The sequence below is a fragment of the Diabrotica undecimpunctata genome, chromosome 7, assembly GCF_040954645.1.
Source record: "Diabrotica undecimpunctata isolate CICGRU chromosome 7, icDiaUnde3, whole genome shotgun sequence".
NCBI classification, from domain to species: Eukaryota; Metazoa; Arthropoda; class Insecta; order Coleoptera; family Chrysomelidae; genus Diabrotica; species Diabrotica undecimpunctata.
In genome coordinates this window covers 4382356-4399203 of record NC_092809.1, presented here as the reverse complement: position 1 = coordinate 4399203, position 16848 = coordinate 4382356, and the positions used below count along the sequence as shown (strand labels likewise).

At 33.1% G+C, this 16848-nt stretch overlaps 1 protein-coding gene across 3 annotated transcripts in view; it reads right to left on the bottom strand.

Moving 5' to 3' along the window:
- Positions 1 to 15335: 15335 nt before the first annotated feature.
- Positions 15336 to 16848, bottom strand: part of LOC140444919 (kelch-like protein 17) — a 103061-nt gene continuing 101548 nt past the window's right edge. For all 3 annotated transcript variants that reach the window (XM_072536617.1, XM_072536619.1, XM_072536618.1), the window contains exon 13: positions 15336 to 16089. In XM_072536617.1, coding sequence (XP_072392718.1) covers positions 15876 to 16089 — 214 coding nt within the window. In that variant the 3' untranslated portion in view covers positions 15336 to 15875. The remainder of the gene's footprint in view (positions 16090 to 16848) is intronic.

The window sequence follows — 16848 nt, the reverse complement described above, 5'->3', positions numbered from 1 at the left end:
ATGTGGGGCTGTATGTCATTTGGAGGAGTAGGTAACATGCATTTTATTAAAGGAAATATGAACCAGTACATGCATTTGGATATACTAAGGCAGCATCTCGCCGCTAGTACTCAAAGATTAGGTGTCAATAACAATTACCGGTTTTATCAGGACAACGATCCAAAACACACGTCATATCAGGTTCGTAATTGGTTGTTTTATAATTGCCGAGACGTCAATAAAACACCAGCCCAGTCACCAGATTTGAATGGTATTGAAAATTAGTGGTTGATATTAAAAATAAAGTAAACAGTATCCCAATACCAAATTGAAATAAATTGAAAGTAAAAATTACTGATGCTTGGAACACCATTTCCCCAAAGTACATTAGAAAGTTGGTCAAATCAATTAAAGGATTTACAAAATATTCGTAATCACTTTTTAATGTGTCGGGTTTTTTTATTCATTTTCTTGTTTTAAAATTTGCATCATTTTAGCTGTGACATCAAAATCATACACAAAATAACTAAATATATATTGTTATTTAACTATGGTATATTTGAAACCAAAAGATATCTTATGCTATTTTATAAGACTTATAGTACTATAATCGCAGCAATTTTTTACGATTTAATTGTCAATTGTATCTTAAAAAGAACATATCGAAAAATTAATGATCTTGGAACTTTTAACCAAAAATCTACTTGCAGTACAAAGTTTGCGAAGATTAGGATGTACAAAAAACAACTAACACAAACGTTAGATGTTTGCGTTATGGTAGAAAAAGATCTACACTAGAATTATCAACTGGAATTTACTTAAAAGCTATGTTAATTGATTTTGTTTATATGTGGAATGCTGTTTATGATTAATATCGGCTCTTACAAAACAATACTTAATTGCTTTTTTATATTACCACGTAATCTAAGATAAATCCTACACAACAATTTTTCTGCTTTAGCAGATTTAATATAAAACATGTAAAACATAAAATCAACAGATATATTGATCAGTCAAAGTTAGATAGTACTATATATTGACTAGATATCTAATATTTTTCAAAAGTATAATAAAAATGGGGTAATATTTTGGATTTTTTGATAGAACATTCGTCGTGCCAAGTCTGAATTATTACAACATTACTTATACAAGGCATTATTTATTTCGCAGTTAACATATTTTATTTTAGTTCAAACAAAATAACTCGTAACTTCTTCTTCTTTCAGTGCCTATTCGTTCCGAATATTGGCAATCATTCTGGCTATAATTATTTTATTGACTGATGCTTTAAATAGATTCGTTGTTGTTGTGGAGAACCATTTCCTCAGGTTCTTCAACCATGATATTCTCCTTCTCCCAATTCCTCGCTTTCCGAATACTTTACCCTGTAGGATTACCTTCAGTAATCTGTATTTAGTGCTGTTTCTCATTATATGTCTGAGATATTCCAACTTTCTCCTTTTAATGGTATACATCACCTCTCTTTCTTTGCCCACTCTTCGTAATACGGTCTCGTTGGTTATCTTGTCTGTCCATGATATCCTTAGAATTCGCCTGTATAGCCACATCTCTAAGGCTTCAAGTTTTTTCTCCATTGCTTCAGTTAGTGTCCAGGATTCAACTCCGTAATACAATATTGAGAAGATATAACATCGTAGGAGCCTAACTTTTATCTCCAGATTAAGATTGTGGCTTTTAAAGAGTTTGGCCATGTTATTGAATGCACTCCTAGCCTTCTCTATTCTACATTTTATTTCCTGTGAGTGATCCCATTGTTCATTTACTGTTGTTCCAAGATAGTTATACTGTTTTACTCGGTCCACTGGTGTATTATTGATAAGTAGTTGAGCGTCTCTAACTTTATTTTTGCTGATGATCATAAATTTAGTTTTTGTTATATTTACTTGAAGTCCAAATCTTTCACTTACTTCATTTACTTTGTTTATCAGTTGCTGTAAACTGTTCAAACTGTCTGCAAAAATAACGGTGTCGTCTGCATAACGGATGTTGTTTAGGCGTTCTCCATTTAGAAGTATTCCATGTTCGCATTTTTCCAAGGCTTCACTAAATATTTCCTCTGAATATAGATTAAATAATATAGGTGAAAGTATACAACCTTGTCTAACGCCTCGTAGAATCTGGATCATTTCCGTTGGTTCACCTCCAAAATTCGTTCTTATTGTGGCTGATTGGTTCCAGTATAAATTTTGTATTATACGCCGATCTTTATCATCCATTTGGGCTTTTGTTAGAATATCCATCATTTTTTGGTGTTGAACTGTATCAAATGCTTTTTGGTAGTCCACAAAGCAGGTGTAAATATCGCAAGTCATATCTCTGCATCTTTGAAATAATACTTGTAGACTAAACAGTGCATCTCTTGTACCTACGCCCTTCATGAATCCAAACTGTGTGTCTTGTACTCTCTCTTCGCATAGCTTGTATATTCTACGATGTATAATTTTAAGAAAAAGTTTTAATGTATGGCTCATTAGACTTATTAGCCTATAGCCTATAACTCGTAACTATTTCTATTTAATCTAATTCACATTAAGTAGATCTACTTAACATTTAAATCTTACTACCACAGCTTATTCTTAACCGCCGATAGGTAACAATTTTTCGTATTACTCGAATCGTGGTGCCAGATCTCAAAGAACCAAGATGATATGACATACCATATAAATCTACTATCAGCTGCAAGATTTTGAGCTAAGCAAAAAAACCTTAAGATAAGAAGCTACCGAGATGCAAACAATGAGTAGATTAACAAATAACTACACTTGAGTGCAAAACAATCGACTTATTTGAGAAAGATGAGATTGAGATATTTGAGAAAGAATTATGAAAATAAAAAGATGTAATGTCCAAACAATAACTTTATTTTTAAACTCACAAAAACTGCTATTGCATTATTTGGAAGACGCATTATAGAAACAATATGCAATACAGAGTTCCCTAAATATTCATCATTACAACTAGTGCATAGAAACAAATAATATACCGATTGAGAGAGGGGTTAGGCAAGGATGCGTCTTGTCTCCGACGCTTTTCAACGTGTACTCACAGGTCTTATTCAGAAAAGCCTTATGGGAAAGAAATGAGGGAATAAGAATTGGTGGAGAAATCATAAACACCATGAGATTTGCAGATGACACGGTAATTATGGCTGAGAGTATAGAAGATCTACAAACTTTACTAGATGCAATAAATAGTGAATGCATTCAAATGGGACTTGACATCAACACAGATAAGATTAAATTTATGATAGTATCAAGGAGTCCAATAAATAATGAACAACTAACTCTTGGTGGACAGCAAATAGAGAGTGGCAAGGGCAGCGTTCTTAAAATTCAAACAATTGTTCTGTGACAAAAATCTGAATATTGCGCTGAGACTGAGGTTTGTTGAATATTACGTCTGGTCTCAACTATTGTACGAGGTAGAAACATGGACACTAAAAGCGCAAATAGTTAAAAAGATTGAAGCCTTTGAACTTTGGATATACCGGAGAATGTTGAGAATCCCATGGACTGCCAAGGTCACCAATGAGGAAGTGCTGAGAAGAATGGGTCGAGACAAAAAATTGTTGAGAACGATAAAAGTACGCAAGACTGCATACCTTGGACACAAGTCATGGCTGCGAAATATTCGAGACTGGACAAACATGACTGTAGACGAATTATTCCACGTTGCAAAAGACAGAGAAGCTTTTAAAAATGTGGTCGCCAACCTCCGTTAATGGGGACGACATAGGAAGAAGAAGACAACTAATTCAAGAAAGACGTAATGAACAGAGAATTCATCAACTACAAAATGAATTTCTTTATTTTTCAGTATTTGGTATTACCACTCCTACTCCTAATTACACTTTCTAGTCGATTTCGCATGGATATGATGACTTTTCTAATAAATTCTTGAGTCATTTCTTTCCATTCATCATTAAGCGCAGCTCTTAATTCCATTATGCACCTTGGTGCATGATTTCTGTCACGGATTCTTCGTTTAAGCTCATCTCGAACATGCTCCATTGGATTTATGTCCGGGCTCAATGCAGGCCAATTTATTGTAGGTATACCAATCTCAGTCAAATAAGTGGTGGTGACTCGTGCGCTATGGCATCGTGCCAAGCACGAAAACCAACTTGGTTTTCCCATCCATGGAAATGTCTGCCCAAAACCTACAAAAACCGCTTCTATATTTTTTCCGATACAATTTTTCGTATACAACAGATTCTACTTTCGTTGGAGAACAATACCTTACTCCTTTGATAGTCGTCCCAATCCAGATGTTCGCGAGCAAATTCTAATCGCCTTTGCTTCTGAGCTGCAGTTAGCTTGGGATCCGTAGCTGCCCTTTTTTGGTGTCAGGTTGGCTGCTTTCAGTCTCCTTCTGACTGTCCTCTTTTTTCAAATTATCACCAGCCAAATGTCGATTTCTCAGAGATTTCTTCTTCTTCTTTTTCCTTCTTGTATTTAAATCTGTTTCGCCTTCTTTAAAGCCTGTTTCTTCTTCAATATTAGCCTTCTAATTACCGCACCTTCTTTTTGTGCTCGTTCCACTCCTGTTTCCGTTTTGTCACTCATCCATTTATGTCTTCTATATTGCATGCTCTTCTTATGTTTTCGCTTCTCTCCCTATCCAACAGATCTTTCCCTTATATTTGTCGGAGTATTTTCATCTCTGTCTTTCTAGTAGTCGTCTCGTTTTAGATGTATCAGATCTTGTCTCTGCCGTGTATGGTAATGTAGGTCTTTTCTATTCAAAATCTATTCAAAATAATATAATTTAGATATTGTAGAAATGATATAACACCTGGAAAAAGAAAGAATGATAAACATATAGCTAATGAGATTAATTAACAAGAAAGTAAGATCTTAAGTAAATATGGTTCTGGTAGAAGATTCTCTGAAGATGGGGAAGGAATGCGAAGTCATAAAAACCATACAAACGAAAAAAATGGAATATCTGGGACACATAATGAGAGGAGAAAAGTACTCTCTGCTTAGACTCATAATCAAAGGAAAAATCTCGGGAAAGAGAAATGTGGGACGTAGGAGGATTTCCTGGTTGCGAAATTTAAGGGAGTGGTATGGGTGCAGTTCAATACAGTTGTTCAGAGCTGCAGCCAACAAAGTAAAGATTGTTGTGATGGTAGCCAACCTTTGATAGGAGACGGTACTGCAAGAAGAAGAAGAAGATTCTCGTGGAATTGGATGAAAAAAATACTTTAACGTTGGTTTCATATTCTTTAAATTTATACTTTTTTACTGTAAATACATTTACATGTACATGTAGGAACTCTAATTCAATTCCTTGAAGCTGTTTATCAGCAATTTAAAAATTGGTTTATTTTACCCCATTTTTATTCATTTATAACTTGTTCATAAAAATAGTAGCATTGAGATGCTACTATTTTTATACACCCGTTTTTTATTTCATATTGACGTATTACAAACATATTTTTAGTATTTTTGTATAACTGAGGCTTTTGTGACAAAACGCCTTGTTTTTCTTTTAATTAAAAATAAAATGCAAATATGCAGGAGTGTTTTGTGTCTTGACATATTAAGTAAACTGACAGTCAATATTAAAAAACTTCTTATTGATCTGAAAATATTCATACAGAGACTTATACAGACTTATATAGTCTCAGGTTACGTTGCCATGCAGGGCATCGATTGAAAACTTTGACATCACACCAAAATATTAACAAAGATGTAATAAAGTGACTTGACTTATGTACACCTAGTGAGCAATTAACAACATTGCTTTTTTTGACCTTAGTCAAAATGTAATCATTCCGTTTGCATTTACTTAAGTGGTAATACTTATTCTAGCTAAATCTACTAATAATAGACTTGATAGTCCGAAAACGTTCTGCTGTAATGTAGCCCGAAAGGGTCTTTTTAATTATATTCTTTTTATAAAGGATTTTTAAATAAAACTTTGTGATTTATGGTATGCAGCCACCTACAGGAATTTCATTTTTCTTGTGGAATGTTAAATTAAAATAAATATGTCACAAAAGCCACAATTATAATAAATTTTAACTTAAAATTAGAATGTAGTAACAAATTTATACATTTTTAGTGAACGGGTGTAAATTTATATTAATCCTAACATAGAGCTAACCTGTTAAGCAAAGAAATCACAAACACACTTTTTTTGGTTCCCTCTGCATAATTTTTGAATACTTCATATCACAGAAATGTCTTATTAATTTTTATTCTAAAAGCCACATTAAATGTTAACATTGACTTTATAAGCCACATTTTTCGCGACAGAAATACAAGCTTTTTGGTTTTTCAGACATGAAGATTATTCTTAGAATTTTTGTTCTTAATATTATTATTATACATATAATTATAAAATGTTGGAGAGTGGTAAGTTATATGTTCTGATAAAATAAAATATATGAATGGTATATTTGGTATATTGATATTAGATATTTTATTTATATTTTAAAAAAATATAAAATTTAATTACTTGTACATAATTTGGGGCATAGCTATGAGTTATTTTTAAGCTTATGGAATTTGATATACAAAACGTAACAAATAATTGGGCATTACTTGGTTTACTTCATAAAGCTTCTAAAATTATACATATATTGTAATATTGTGTAAAATAATACGTAACTAATAAAAACAGGTGAAAGTTAAGATAAGACAAAATTTGATTTGTAATATTCATTAGCCAATTGTGGATAAACAATTTGGTTAATACGATCTTTAATAAGTATTTATCGCCCATAATAAACCACTGCCTAACAATGAAGCCAAAGATCATGATCTCTATCCAGAACTTTCGTCCAGTTCTAATGTACGAGTGAGAGACATCAGTGCTTTCTATCACAATGAAAATAGGCTATTAATATATCTGAAAGGAAAATTCTGAGGAAAATATTAGATCCAATAAATGAAAATGGATTATGGCGGCGTCGATATAACTTTGAACTATACAATAAGTATAACGAATTAGCCGAAGCTAAAGATATGGTATCTGCAACACAAATTAGACGCCTACGGTGAGCAGGACATCTAGCCAGAAATGAATGCTACTCTGAATGACGTATTTTATTGATAAAGCCTGAGAAAACTAGACGAAGAGGTAAGCAAAGGTTGAGATGAAGGGACGGTATAGATGAGGATGCCAGAAATGTCAGTGTTGTCAATGGATATAGAAACTCTTCAGCGAAAAGTACGAATACACCTCACAAAGGCACAAAAACACCATCCCCGAAATGTAGTAGAAAGAACGACATTACCGCGGTATTCAGGAGGACGAGGACTTATTGATATAAGCGGGCAAGTAGAAAAACAGATTACTAATTTACAAACTTATTTTCAGGTGCAGGCGGAGACATCTACTCTTCATCGCGCGATTTGTGCAGTAGATGACAAAATACGATCAAACTGAGGAAACAAGAAATGCGCATAAACCATCTTACTAAGAACGAAAAAATGCGCATCTGGATGGGTAAACCTCTGCACGGGCGACATCCGAATGAAGTCAGTCAAGACTACGTCGACTATATAGCGTCGAATTATTGGCTGACATCAGAAAAGATGTTCCCTGAAACAGAAGGTTCATTACTCGCCATTCAGGATCAGGTTATACCAACCAAAAATTACCTGAAATATATCGTCAAAGACCCTCAGGTCCAAAACGACAAATGCCGATATATATGTCAAGCCCAAGAAACTATCCAACATCTTACCGGGGGCTGCCAGGCATTTGCTGCAACTGAATATAAGGAACGGCATGACTCAGTAGGGAAGATCCTCCATCAAGAGATAGCTTTTAAACTGGGACTTCTACAAACAAACCATCTCCCATATTATCAATGCGTTCCTGAGAGTATGCTTGAGAATCACAACTACAAGCTATACTGGGATCGCACTGTGCTCACAGACCAAACTGTAGCACATAATAGACCAGATCTTGTGCTAGATAATAAACTAATGAGACAAACAACACTAATCGATGTGGCGATCCCTAACAACAGTAATCTGCGTGGTAAGTACAACAAAAATTTCGCCAAGTAGAGATATCTGGAAATACAAATGGACAATGGAGAATGGAAAGTACCCAAACGAGTATCGGGTTCTTTCTACCACTGAAGTCGTTCCGAAAAACCTCCTAGAAAACATAAAAAAGCTGGGTTCAAATAAACAACGATATAACATCATGCAGAAAGCTCTGCTACTTTCGACATCCAGATGCCCAATTTTGGGCTGTAATATTAGTAACTGTAAGAAGAAAAACGAAAATAATATATTTACTTTATTTACTATATTTACTTAAATATATTTACTATATTTACTAAAATATTTAGCAAAATAATATATTTATATCAAAATACGAGTATTTAGATACCAAAAAACTAATAAATTGCAAATTTAATCCACAAGCTTAAAAATGTAGAGTCATTTCAGGTTAGCAATATTTCTATTATACTTAGCTTTATTTATAAATGTATGATAATTATTAGGCCCCTGACGAACACATTGAAATATTTAATATTACGAAAATATTAAAGTACATCAAAGTCCAATTATAAAACCGCTAAAAGAAACGTGTTCAATTATATAAGCAGTTATACAACTGGTTCCTAAAAAAACTGATACGACTTTTAAAGTGTATTTTGTAGAAAATTGAGCAGTGTATTTTGAAGGATAAATACTTGTTATATAAACACTGTCACTCTCACTGCCAAATCTTAAAATTTGTCAAATAACTTATTCTGTTCAACCTCAAAAAATGGCTCCAGATGCTAGCAAAGAACTAAAAGCAAGAAGTATAATAAAATTAGAAGATGGTTTGTCACTATCTGCCGGGGCGAACCATTTGAACGTAAGCAGAATAACAGTTTTTAATATTAATAAAAGATGGAGAGAACAATAAGCTCTCAAAAGAAAGCAAGATTCTGGAAGACCAAAAATATCTACCACCCATGAAGATTGTGCGCTTTTCAAAAGATTAAGAGAGAGTACTTTTGAAGATGCGAAAACTGCAAGAATTATGTTAAAGTTTCCGGAAAGAAAGACAACAACTTGGGGCAGAATTAAAGCATCTCGTCTTAGGTACCGAACTGCAGCAAAAAAAACAAGCTCTTACACCACAACAGAAGCAATCACGACTTATATTTGCTTTAAACCATCAGCTACAAAATCAATATTTTGGGGACAGGGTAATATTTACAGATGAGAAAATTTTTCAGTCTTCTAAAAGGGGCAAAATTGGGGTGTATAGACCAGATAATAATAGATTTAATCCTCTATATATTGATAGATATCAAGCAGCTGGTCATTTTAGCGCCAATGTATGGGGATAGATTTCATCTAGAGGAATGGGAATGGTATGGCGTATTGATGGCAGGTTTGTTGGGCAGACTTATTTGAGTATTCTAGAAATCATCATGTTTTCCAGTGTAGAACAGTTGTATCCAAACCTTACCATGGCCCAGCTACAGTCCAGATTTAAAACCAATCGAGAATGTGTGGGGGGTATTATAAAACGGTTGTATCGGCGTAATTTTATACCTCAAAATGTTAAAGAGCTGTGGCACGGTATATAACAGGTTTGGGAAGAGATCTCTGAAGAAGACAATTTCATAGTTCCTCTCACGCAGATAGACCGAAGACTGCAAGCTGTTATCACAAATCAGAAAATTTTTCTGCATCGATTGATTGTATCCTCATGTAGCTACGATAATTTTTTTGTCGCTTGGTAAAATAAAATAATTGACATTTTTAACAATTTTCGGTGACCAAGCGACTAGAATTTTGTAAATTTGTAAACAACTTTCATTTGGCACCTATTCCATTTTAATCCTTTACAGTTAGTAAATTTTTGTTAGATTGTATTTTAAATGTTTGGGCGAGTAATGATTTTTTACAAACAATATCTAGAGTTTTTGAAATGTTCTACTGTAAAGTTAGCCAAATGTCGCTTGGTCATTATTGCCTTTCAGCCGTCGATATATAATCAATTGTTTGTTGTTTGTGTGTTTATTTAATTATTTGTCTGTCATAATAAATATAATATAATGTCAAACCAATCAAATACACTGCTCAAAATGATCAAATCTTACTAAGAATCGTATCAGTTTTTTTAGGAACCAGCTGTACATCAATTTAATGCATATCCATTTGCAAATAAATTTGTTAATAGTTGACAAAATATGGGTTTTGTGGAATGTGAAAAGATATTTATTATCATTAAACCGAGACAGCAATGTCAATAGCGAACAAATCAATACAAACTGACAATATCCCAGACGACAGAGGTGTTCCTCAAAATACGGTCAATAAAACCAGCGACGCACCCAGGGAGGAGTTTTGGGGGTTAAACCTCCCCAGGGCATATAAAGTAAAAAATATATAAAGAATAGTAGGAAAATGTAACTTGTCCTTTACACACAATACAAAAAATCTAAAACGCTAATTTAATATATAAATTACCTGTAACGACTTGTATATATAAAAGGTTTTTTCATCATTAAAAGTATTTAAGACTTGTTTAAGAAATTGTATTAGCGAAGAAAGACTAAATGGTTTAGCTTTGATGTTTATTCATCAGGACATTCAAATAAATGAAGAAGAGGTAATAAACCATATAGCTCTAAAGCAACACCGTTTAGATATTTTATTATAAATTAAATTGATTTACAATATATTATTTAAAATACAGTTTAGGATTTAAGTTATTATTTTTCATTATATTTAGATATAGATACCTAAGATTAGGCTCATGATAAAAGTAGACAGAACGAGTCTGTTGCGAGTATCAAGAAAGGGAAAGATTAATGGAAAGATGGCAAGAATAGTGAAACAACACGGAAGATGTTGCCCAGTGGACCAAGATGGTGATTCCGAGCCTAAAGAACTGAGTAGATTGTCTAATAGGGCTTATCTTTATATAGAACAGTCTGGTTATGCAAAAATAATCGATTTCACGCCAAAATTTTTTACAGATATCTGAAGCTTTTAAGACATAGGTGGTTGTTACTAGATGATGAATAGATAAAAAAGTACTCGTATTTTTACCTTGCGTATTTTTTAAACAATAATTTATGGTCACAATTTGATTTTTTGTCTATAAGTTTTTTCCTTTATATTTTACAAATAAACAATATCTATATAATTTTTTTATATCAAGAATATCTTTATTTTCCCGTTTTTTAAATTAAAATTGATAAATAATTGACGGAGATATTTGCAAAAATGCATTTTTTGCACTAATTTATAAATTTTATTAATTTTTATATTAACAAAATAAAATGTTATTAATACATTTGAACATCGAGGAATTATCGTCTTTTAAATTTGTGCGAAATTTTCCCCCGATCGGTCAAATAGTGTACAAGTTATTTAATTTATTTATCCCTGAGGCTAAATAATTAAACATTTTATTTTGTTAATAGAAAAATTAATAAAATTTATAAATTAGTGCAAAAAAACTGCTTCTTTTGCAAATATCTCTGTAAATTATTTATGAATTATAATTTAAAAAACGGGAAAATAAAGATATAAAAAAAATCTTGATATTGTTTATATGTAAAATATAAAGGAAAAACGCAAGGTAAAAATACGAGTTCTTTTTCATCTATTCGTCATCTAGTAACCTCCACCTATGTCTTAAATGCTTCAGATAACTGCGAAAAATTGTTCGGTCTTTTTTTAACCAGACTGGGCTAATAGGTTCAGAAAGATAGATACAGATAAATGGCTACACTGTGAATATTCCGACACTGTTACTCACACAATGCTGGAGTTTCATATATGTACAGTAGAGAGAAACAAAATGTATAGAGGAATAGGTATGAACCCTGTGACTGTAAGAGAGATGATCGTGAAGATGACGGGAAGTAAAGAGGGATGGAATAGTGTTCACAATTACATCCGTACAGTAGTTAAAAAGAAAGAAGAAGAAAATAAACACCAACGAGACTAACGACAGAGATAAGATCTAGATAAGAGAAGGGAGTGCTCCAAAAATGTCGTCAGCCTTACAGCGGTCATCCCACTTTCGGAGTAAAGTACGTGCGACATTCAACTGCGCACAAGGAAGAGAGGGTGGTTTTAGTTGGTAGGCGGCATAACAGATATCTGAATCGTTGACACCACTATATTTTCTACTTTAAATTAAACTATTACCCAAATTTTAGGAACTCAAAATGGAGGTAGCATAAAACAAATTTCGGCACTAATTTTAGCACATACGGTATATCCTGATTTAACGGTATATACCTATAAGTAAATATTTTTAATTATATATTTAATTACCAGAACAACCAGCTGCCGCATTATATCAAGGCAGAACTATCAAAACTTACAACTCTGAGCGCACTATTATATTTTTACTGCAACTCTACACTCAATGAAAGAACGACGAAAAAATTATTGCAACTGATAGATTTTGAGGTCGCATAAAAGTCGAAATCAAACAAAATATAAAAATCCTAGAAGTAGAGACAGACCACAAATCAGATAGACTGATCTATGTCAAGCGAATGGCTGGTCATGAATGGATGCAAAAAACAACAAACAGAAAGGGATGTATACACCTATCGAAGACGAAGACACTCGACGGTGGATGGAATGGCTGTTGATGATGATGATGATGTTTGTGTATATTTTTGTTTTGTTTCATTAATTACTACTAATAATAATTTTAATAGTCACTGCGTCTTTTATAATTGAAATTTGTTGCAAATCTTATCAAAGACGTATTAAACAAGAAAGTAGAATGTTGTATCTCTATCAAAAACAATTTCAAACAGATCTCTATTAGAATCAACATTATCTAAATAGCTTAAACAGGAAATATAAATTTAGAGAATGTTGTTATTACTAAGTATACATATTATTTTTTCGCAAATAGTTCAAGTATTATTGCATTTATGTATAAGAAAACATATTTTTTATTGATTCGTTATTGTATACAATAAAAGCTCCTTATTCGCGCTTCCTTCATTTAGGCCAGTCGAAATTGTAATACATGTTTCATTACAATAATCCTTAAAAAATTGAAGTTTTGGTATGATAATACGGATTTATGTAAAAAGTATCAGTTAGTTGTAACATATACCTAAATAAAAAGCATTAAGTATCCTTTATCATCGTGTCAGCAAGTGGGCCAATAAAAAAATAAAATTTATCTTATTACAACTACTGCATAAGAAACCAACGAAAAGAAATGGCAGAATTAAAGTAATACAATAACATACCAGCAAACGAATGGTAAAGATACCCGACGGAACTGTTTAAAGTAAAGGAAAATAATAATCAACCCAATAACGTACCTGAATTAAAACGAAATAGAAATCAGTTTTCAAGAAGTAGAGATAGCCATAAATTCACTCAAAAATACCAAGTCACCAGGACTAGACAGAATAACCAACGAGCTTCTAAAACACGGAGGAGAAAGTATAACCCTAGAGATGACAAAACTTATTCAAAAACTAATATTGCATTGCAAGATACCTGACGCATGAAGAAATAGTATCTCTCTCTCTTGTCGTTTCCTCATTGCTGAGGATCGTGATTTCCTACAATGCGGGCTGTCAATTCTCTCCATCTCTTGCGATTTTGGGCTGCTCTCATGGACTCGGAAAACGTCTCTCCAGTGGCTTTCTGTACTTGATCTGACCATCGGATAGGTGAGCGTCCTCTGCCTCTACGTCCTTCTACGTTTCCGCACACAATTAGTCTTTCTAAGTTATCATTGTCTCTTTTCGCAATGTGGCCAAAAAACTTTAAAACATTTGCAAGACACTGAGAGGGGAGTCTGGTCTGAATGTTTAGCTCTTCGAGAATCGACTGATTGGATCTGTGCTCCGTCCACGAGACGCGTAGCATTCATCTCCAGCACCACATTTCGAATGCGTCAATCCTTTTTCTATCCTCTGATTTTATTGTCCATGTTTCGGCACCGTAACTGAAGATTGAAAAAATGAGTGTCCGTACCAGTCTCATTTTGAGTTTTTTGGATAAAGAGCGGTCCTTCCATATTTTTGACAGTCGACTCATCGCGTTCTTGGCCATCCCTATTCTTCTGCGAATTTCCGTATGGGAGGAGGCTGTATTGCTTAAGGAAGATCCTAGATACGTGAACTCGTCTACTTTCTCGAATTGATTTAGGGCGCCTATTGTTTGGAGGATATTCGCGTGGTCCACAATCATGATTTTTGTTTTCTGATTATTAATCTTGAGCCCAATATTCAAGAAAGGAGAAAACCTTAACAATTATAAATAAATCTACTGAACACCCCACTTAAGTTTATCACAAAAGTCCTAACCAACAAAATCAATAAACTAACAACTTTATCAGATGAACAACAAGGATTCAGATCCGCAAGATCCTGCGTAAACGCTATATTTGTACTAAGACAAATCAAAGAAAAGGCCATCGAGTACAAGAAATCATCATATCATTGATTTATAGATCTGACAAAGGCTTTCGATCGCATCCAAGTCGAAGACGTCTTACACCTAATGTATAAAAGAAACATACCAATCAATATTACACAAACCATCAAAGACATCTACTATAATCGAATACAGGCAAAGATAAATGGAAAACTAACACAGTCTATACCAGTACAAAGCGGAGTCAGACATTGTGACTCGTTAAGCCCACTTCTCTTTAATATAATAATGGACGAAATACTACAAGCAGTACGTAAAGGTCATGGTTACAGAATGAAAAGTTTTCCGTGGTGGGAAAAGGAATGCACAAATCTAATTAAAATGAGGAAAGAGAAAATCAAGATATACAAAGAAGAAGCAAGTACAAATAATTATATAGAAATCAAAAAAATCTTTATCTTTAGCAAAAAAATATTTGCAAATAAAATAGGAAATAGTTTTAAATGCTTTTGTAATGGATGGAACAGGGACACTCCTTTAGCAGAAATATGGCGAACTGTTAAAAAGTTCTCCACATATCAAAATGCAAGAATTCCTGCCAAACTTCCCAGCAAACACATAACTTTGGATATATTAGATAAATTGGGAATTGATATAACAGATCCGGAATTTACGGTTATCCAATCCAATGAGGATGTGGAGGACATTTCTAGAGAGAAAATAATAAGTGTCATAAAAAAAAGGATAAGACTACTGGTTTATATTGTACCATATAGTATGATTGGCAGACTGCCTCAGGTGGCATAAGAATCACTGTCAATAATATTTAATCAAATAATTAAAAGAAAAGCTGTCTTTCCACAAGAATGCAAAATACTCTTGTTATTCCTTTCCATAGAATCCATATTCATAGTTTCTGTGTTCTAGGCATATTTACAGAAAATATACCCAGCGAATAAAGAGCTTCTACTGTAAGAATTAAAAAAAACTAAAACTCTATTAGTTTGAGAAGCTAAGAAAAGTATAAGAAGCTGCAAAATTATTATTTTTGTTATATAAACATTAATTGAAAAAGTCAATGAAGTCGGTTCTAAGTACACTTTACTCAATAATAGCATAAAAACAATGACTAAGTGTTCATTTGCTATGAAAACTTTGAGCACAGAAAGTTACTGGGGTTATTACATCTTACGCAAAAGTCAAAAATACATTTGTCATACATTGAAGCTTTTATAGCAACGTGTCACTCAAAGTTGTGAAATACTTGCAAAAAATATTTATTCAGACCATTTTTTACATACATAAAAATCATCACAATTATCTAAAACAGAGATTACATGTTATGTGAATATTAAATATTTTTCTATTTAATTAAATTGTAAAAAAATCCCAAATGATTTATATACAGCCTATGCTTTATTTTAAACAGTAATTATCCATTTGTGGATAGAAAACCCTTGTTTTCGTCGGATAATTAAGACTAAATCTTTATTGTGATTCTCATACGGTCAATCTGTGTCAACTATTCCTCGTCTGTCTTAAAACGTGTTCTATATTGATACACTCTAGAACAGCAGCTCCTACAGAACTTCGTCTAGAGCTCATTGGTGATACTATGGTCCATTTGTTGGATCTTGGATCGTATTGTTCCACAGCATTGAGACTAGATGAACCATCGTTTCCTCCAAGAGCATATATAAAGCCGTCGATAGCTACTACTTCGTGAGTGGATCTAAAACATACAATTTAATGTGATTAAAAACTGTTTTATATACATAACATATGCAAATCTCTCGCGAAATGTAATTTAATATCGAAGTTATATATACAGTGTGTCAATTTTAAAACTTACAATGGGCTATATCTCACGAACCAAACCTGATATCGGAAATGCTTGAAACCTTTTCTAGGATGTTAAGGGGGAACTAAAATGACATGAAAGAGAACTCACACCGATCAACCCCTTAGGCCCCACCCACCATAACCAAAAAAGTTTAAATTGTAAACCCGTACTTGTGATAAATCATTGAAAAGACTATAAAAAATGCTATCGATACCACGGGTACCATAACGGAATATGTGTGAAGTAAATAACGGAACCCACTTTCAACATTTACTTAATTGACATTTTTAACAAATTTGTAGTTCAACAAAAACCTCATGCGATTTTCCATTTAAGCCAAAGTTTACAATTATTGCTTCACACTGTATAATTATTATTTATACCATTGGATAGCATTTTTTTATAGTTTTTTCAATTATGTATCACAAGTAGTGGTTTGCAATTTAAACTTTTTTGGTTGTGGTGAGTGGAGCCTAGGCGGTTGGTGGGAGTGAGTTTCTTTCCATGTCATTTTAGTTCCCTCTTACTATCCTAGAAACGGTTTCAAGCATTTTTCGATATCAGCTTTTGTTCGCGAGATATAGTCCATTGTAAGTTTTAAAATCGACAAACTGTATAATACAACATGTGTTATATGTCTGAATTTTT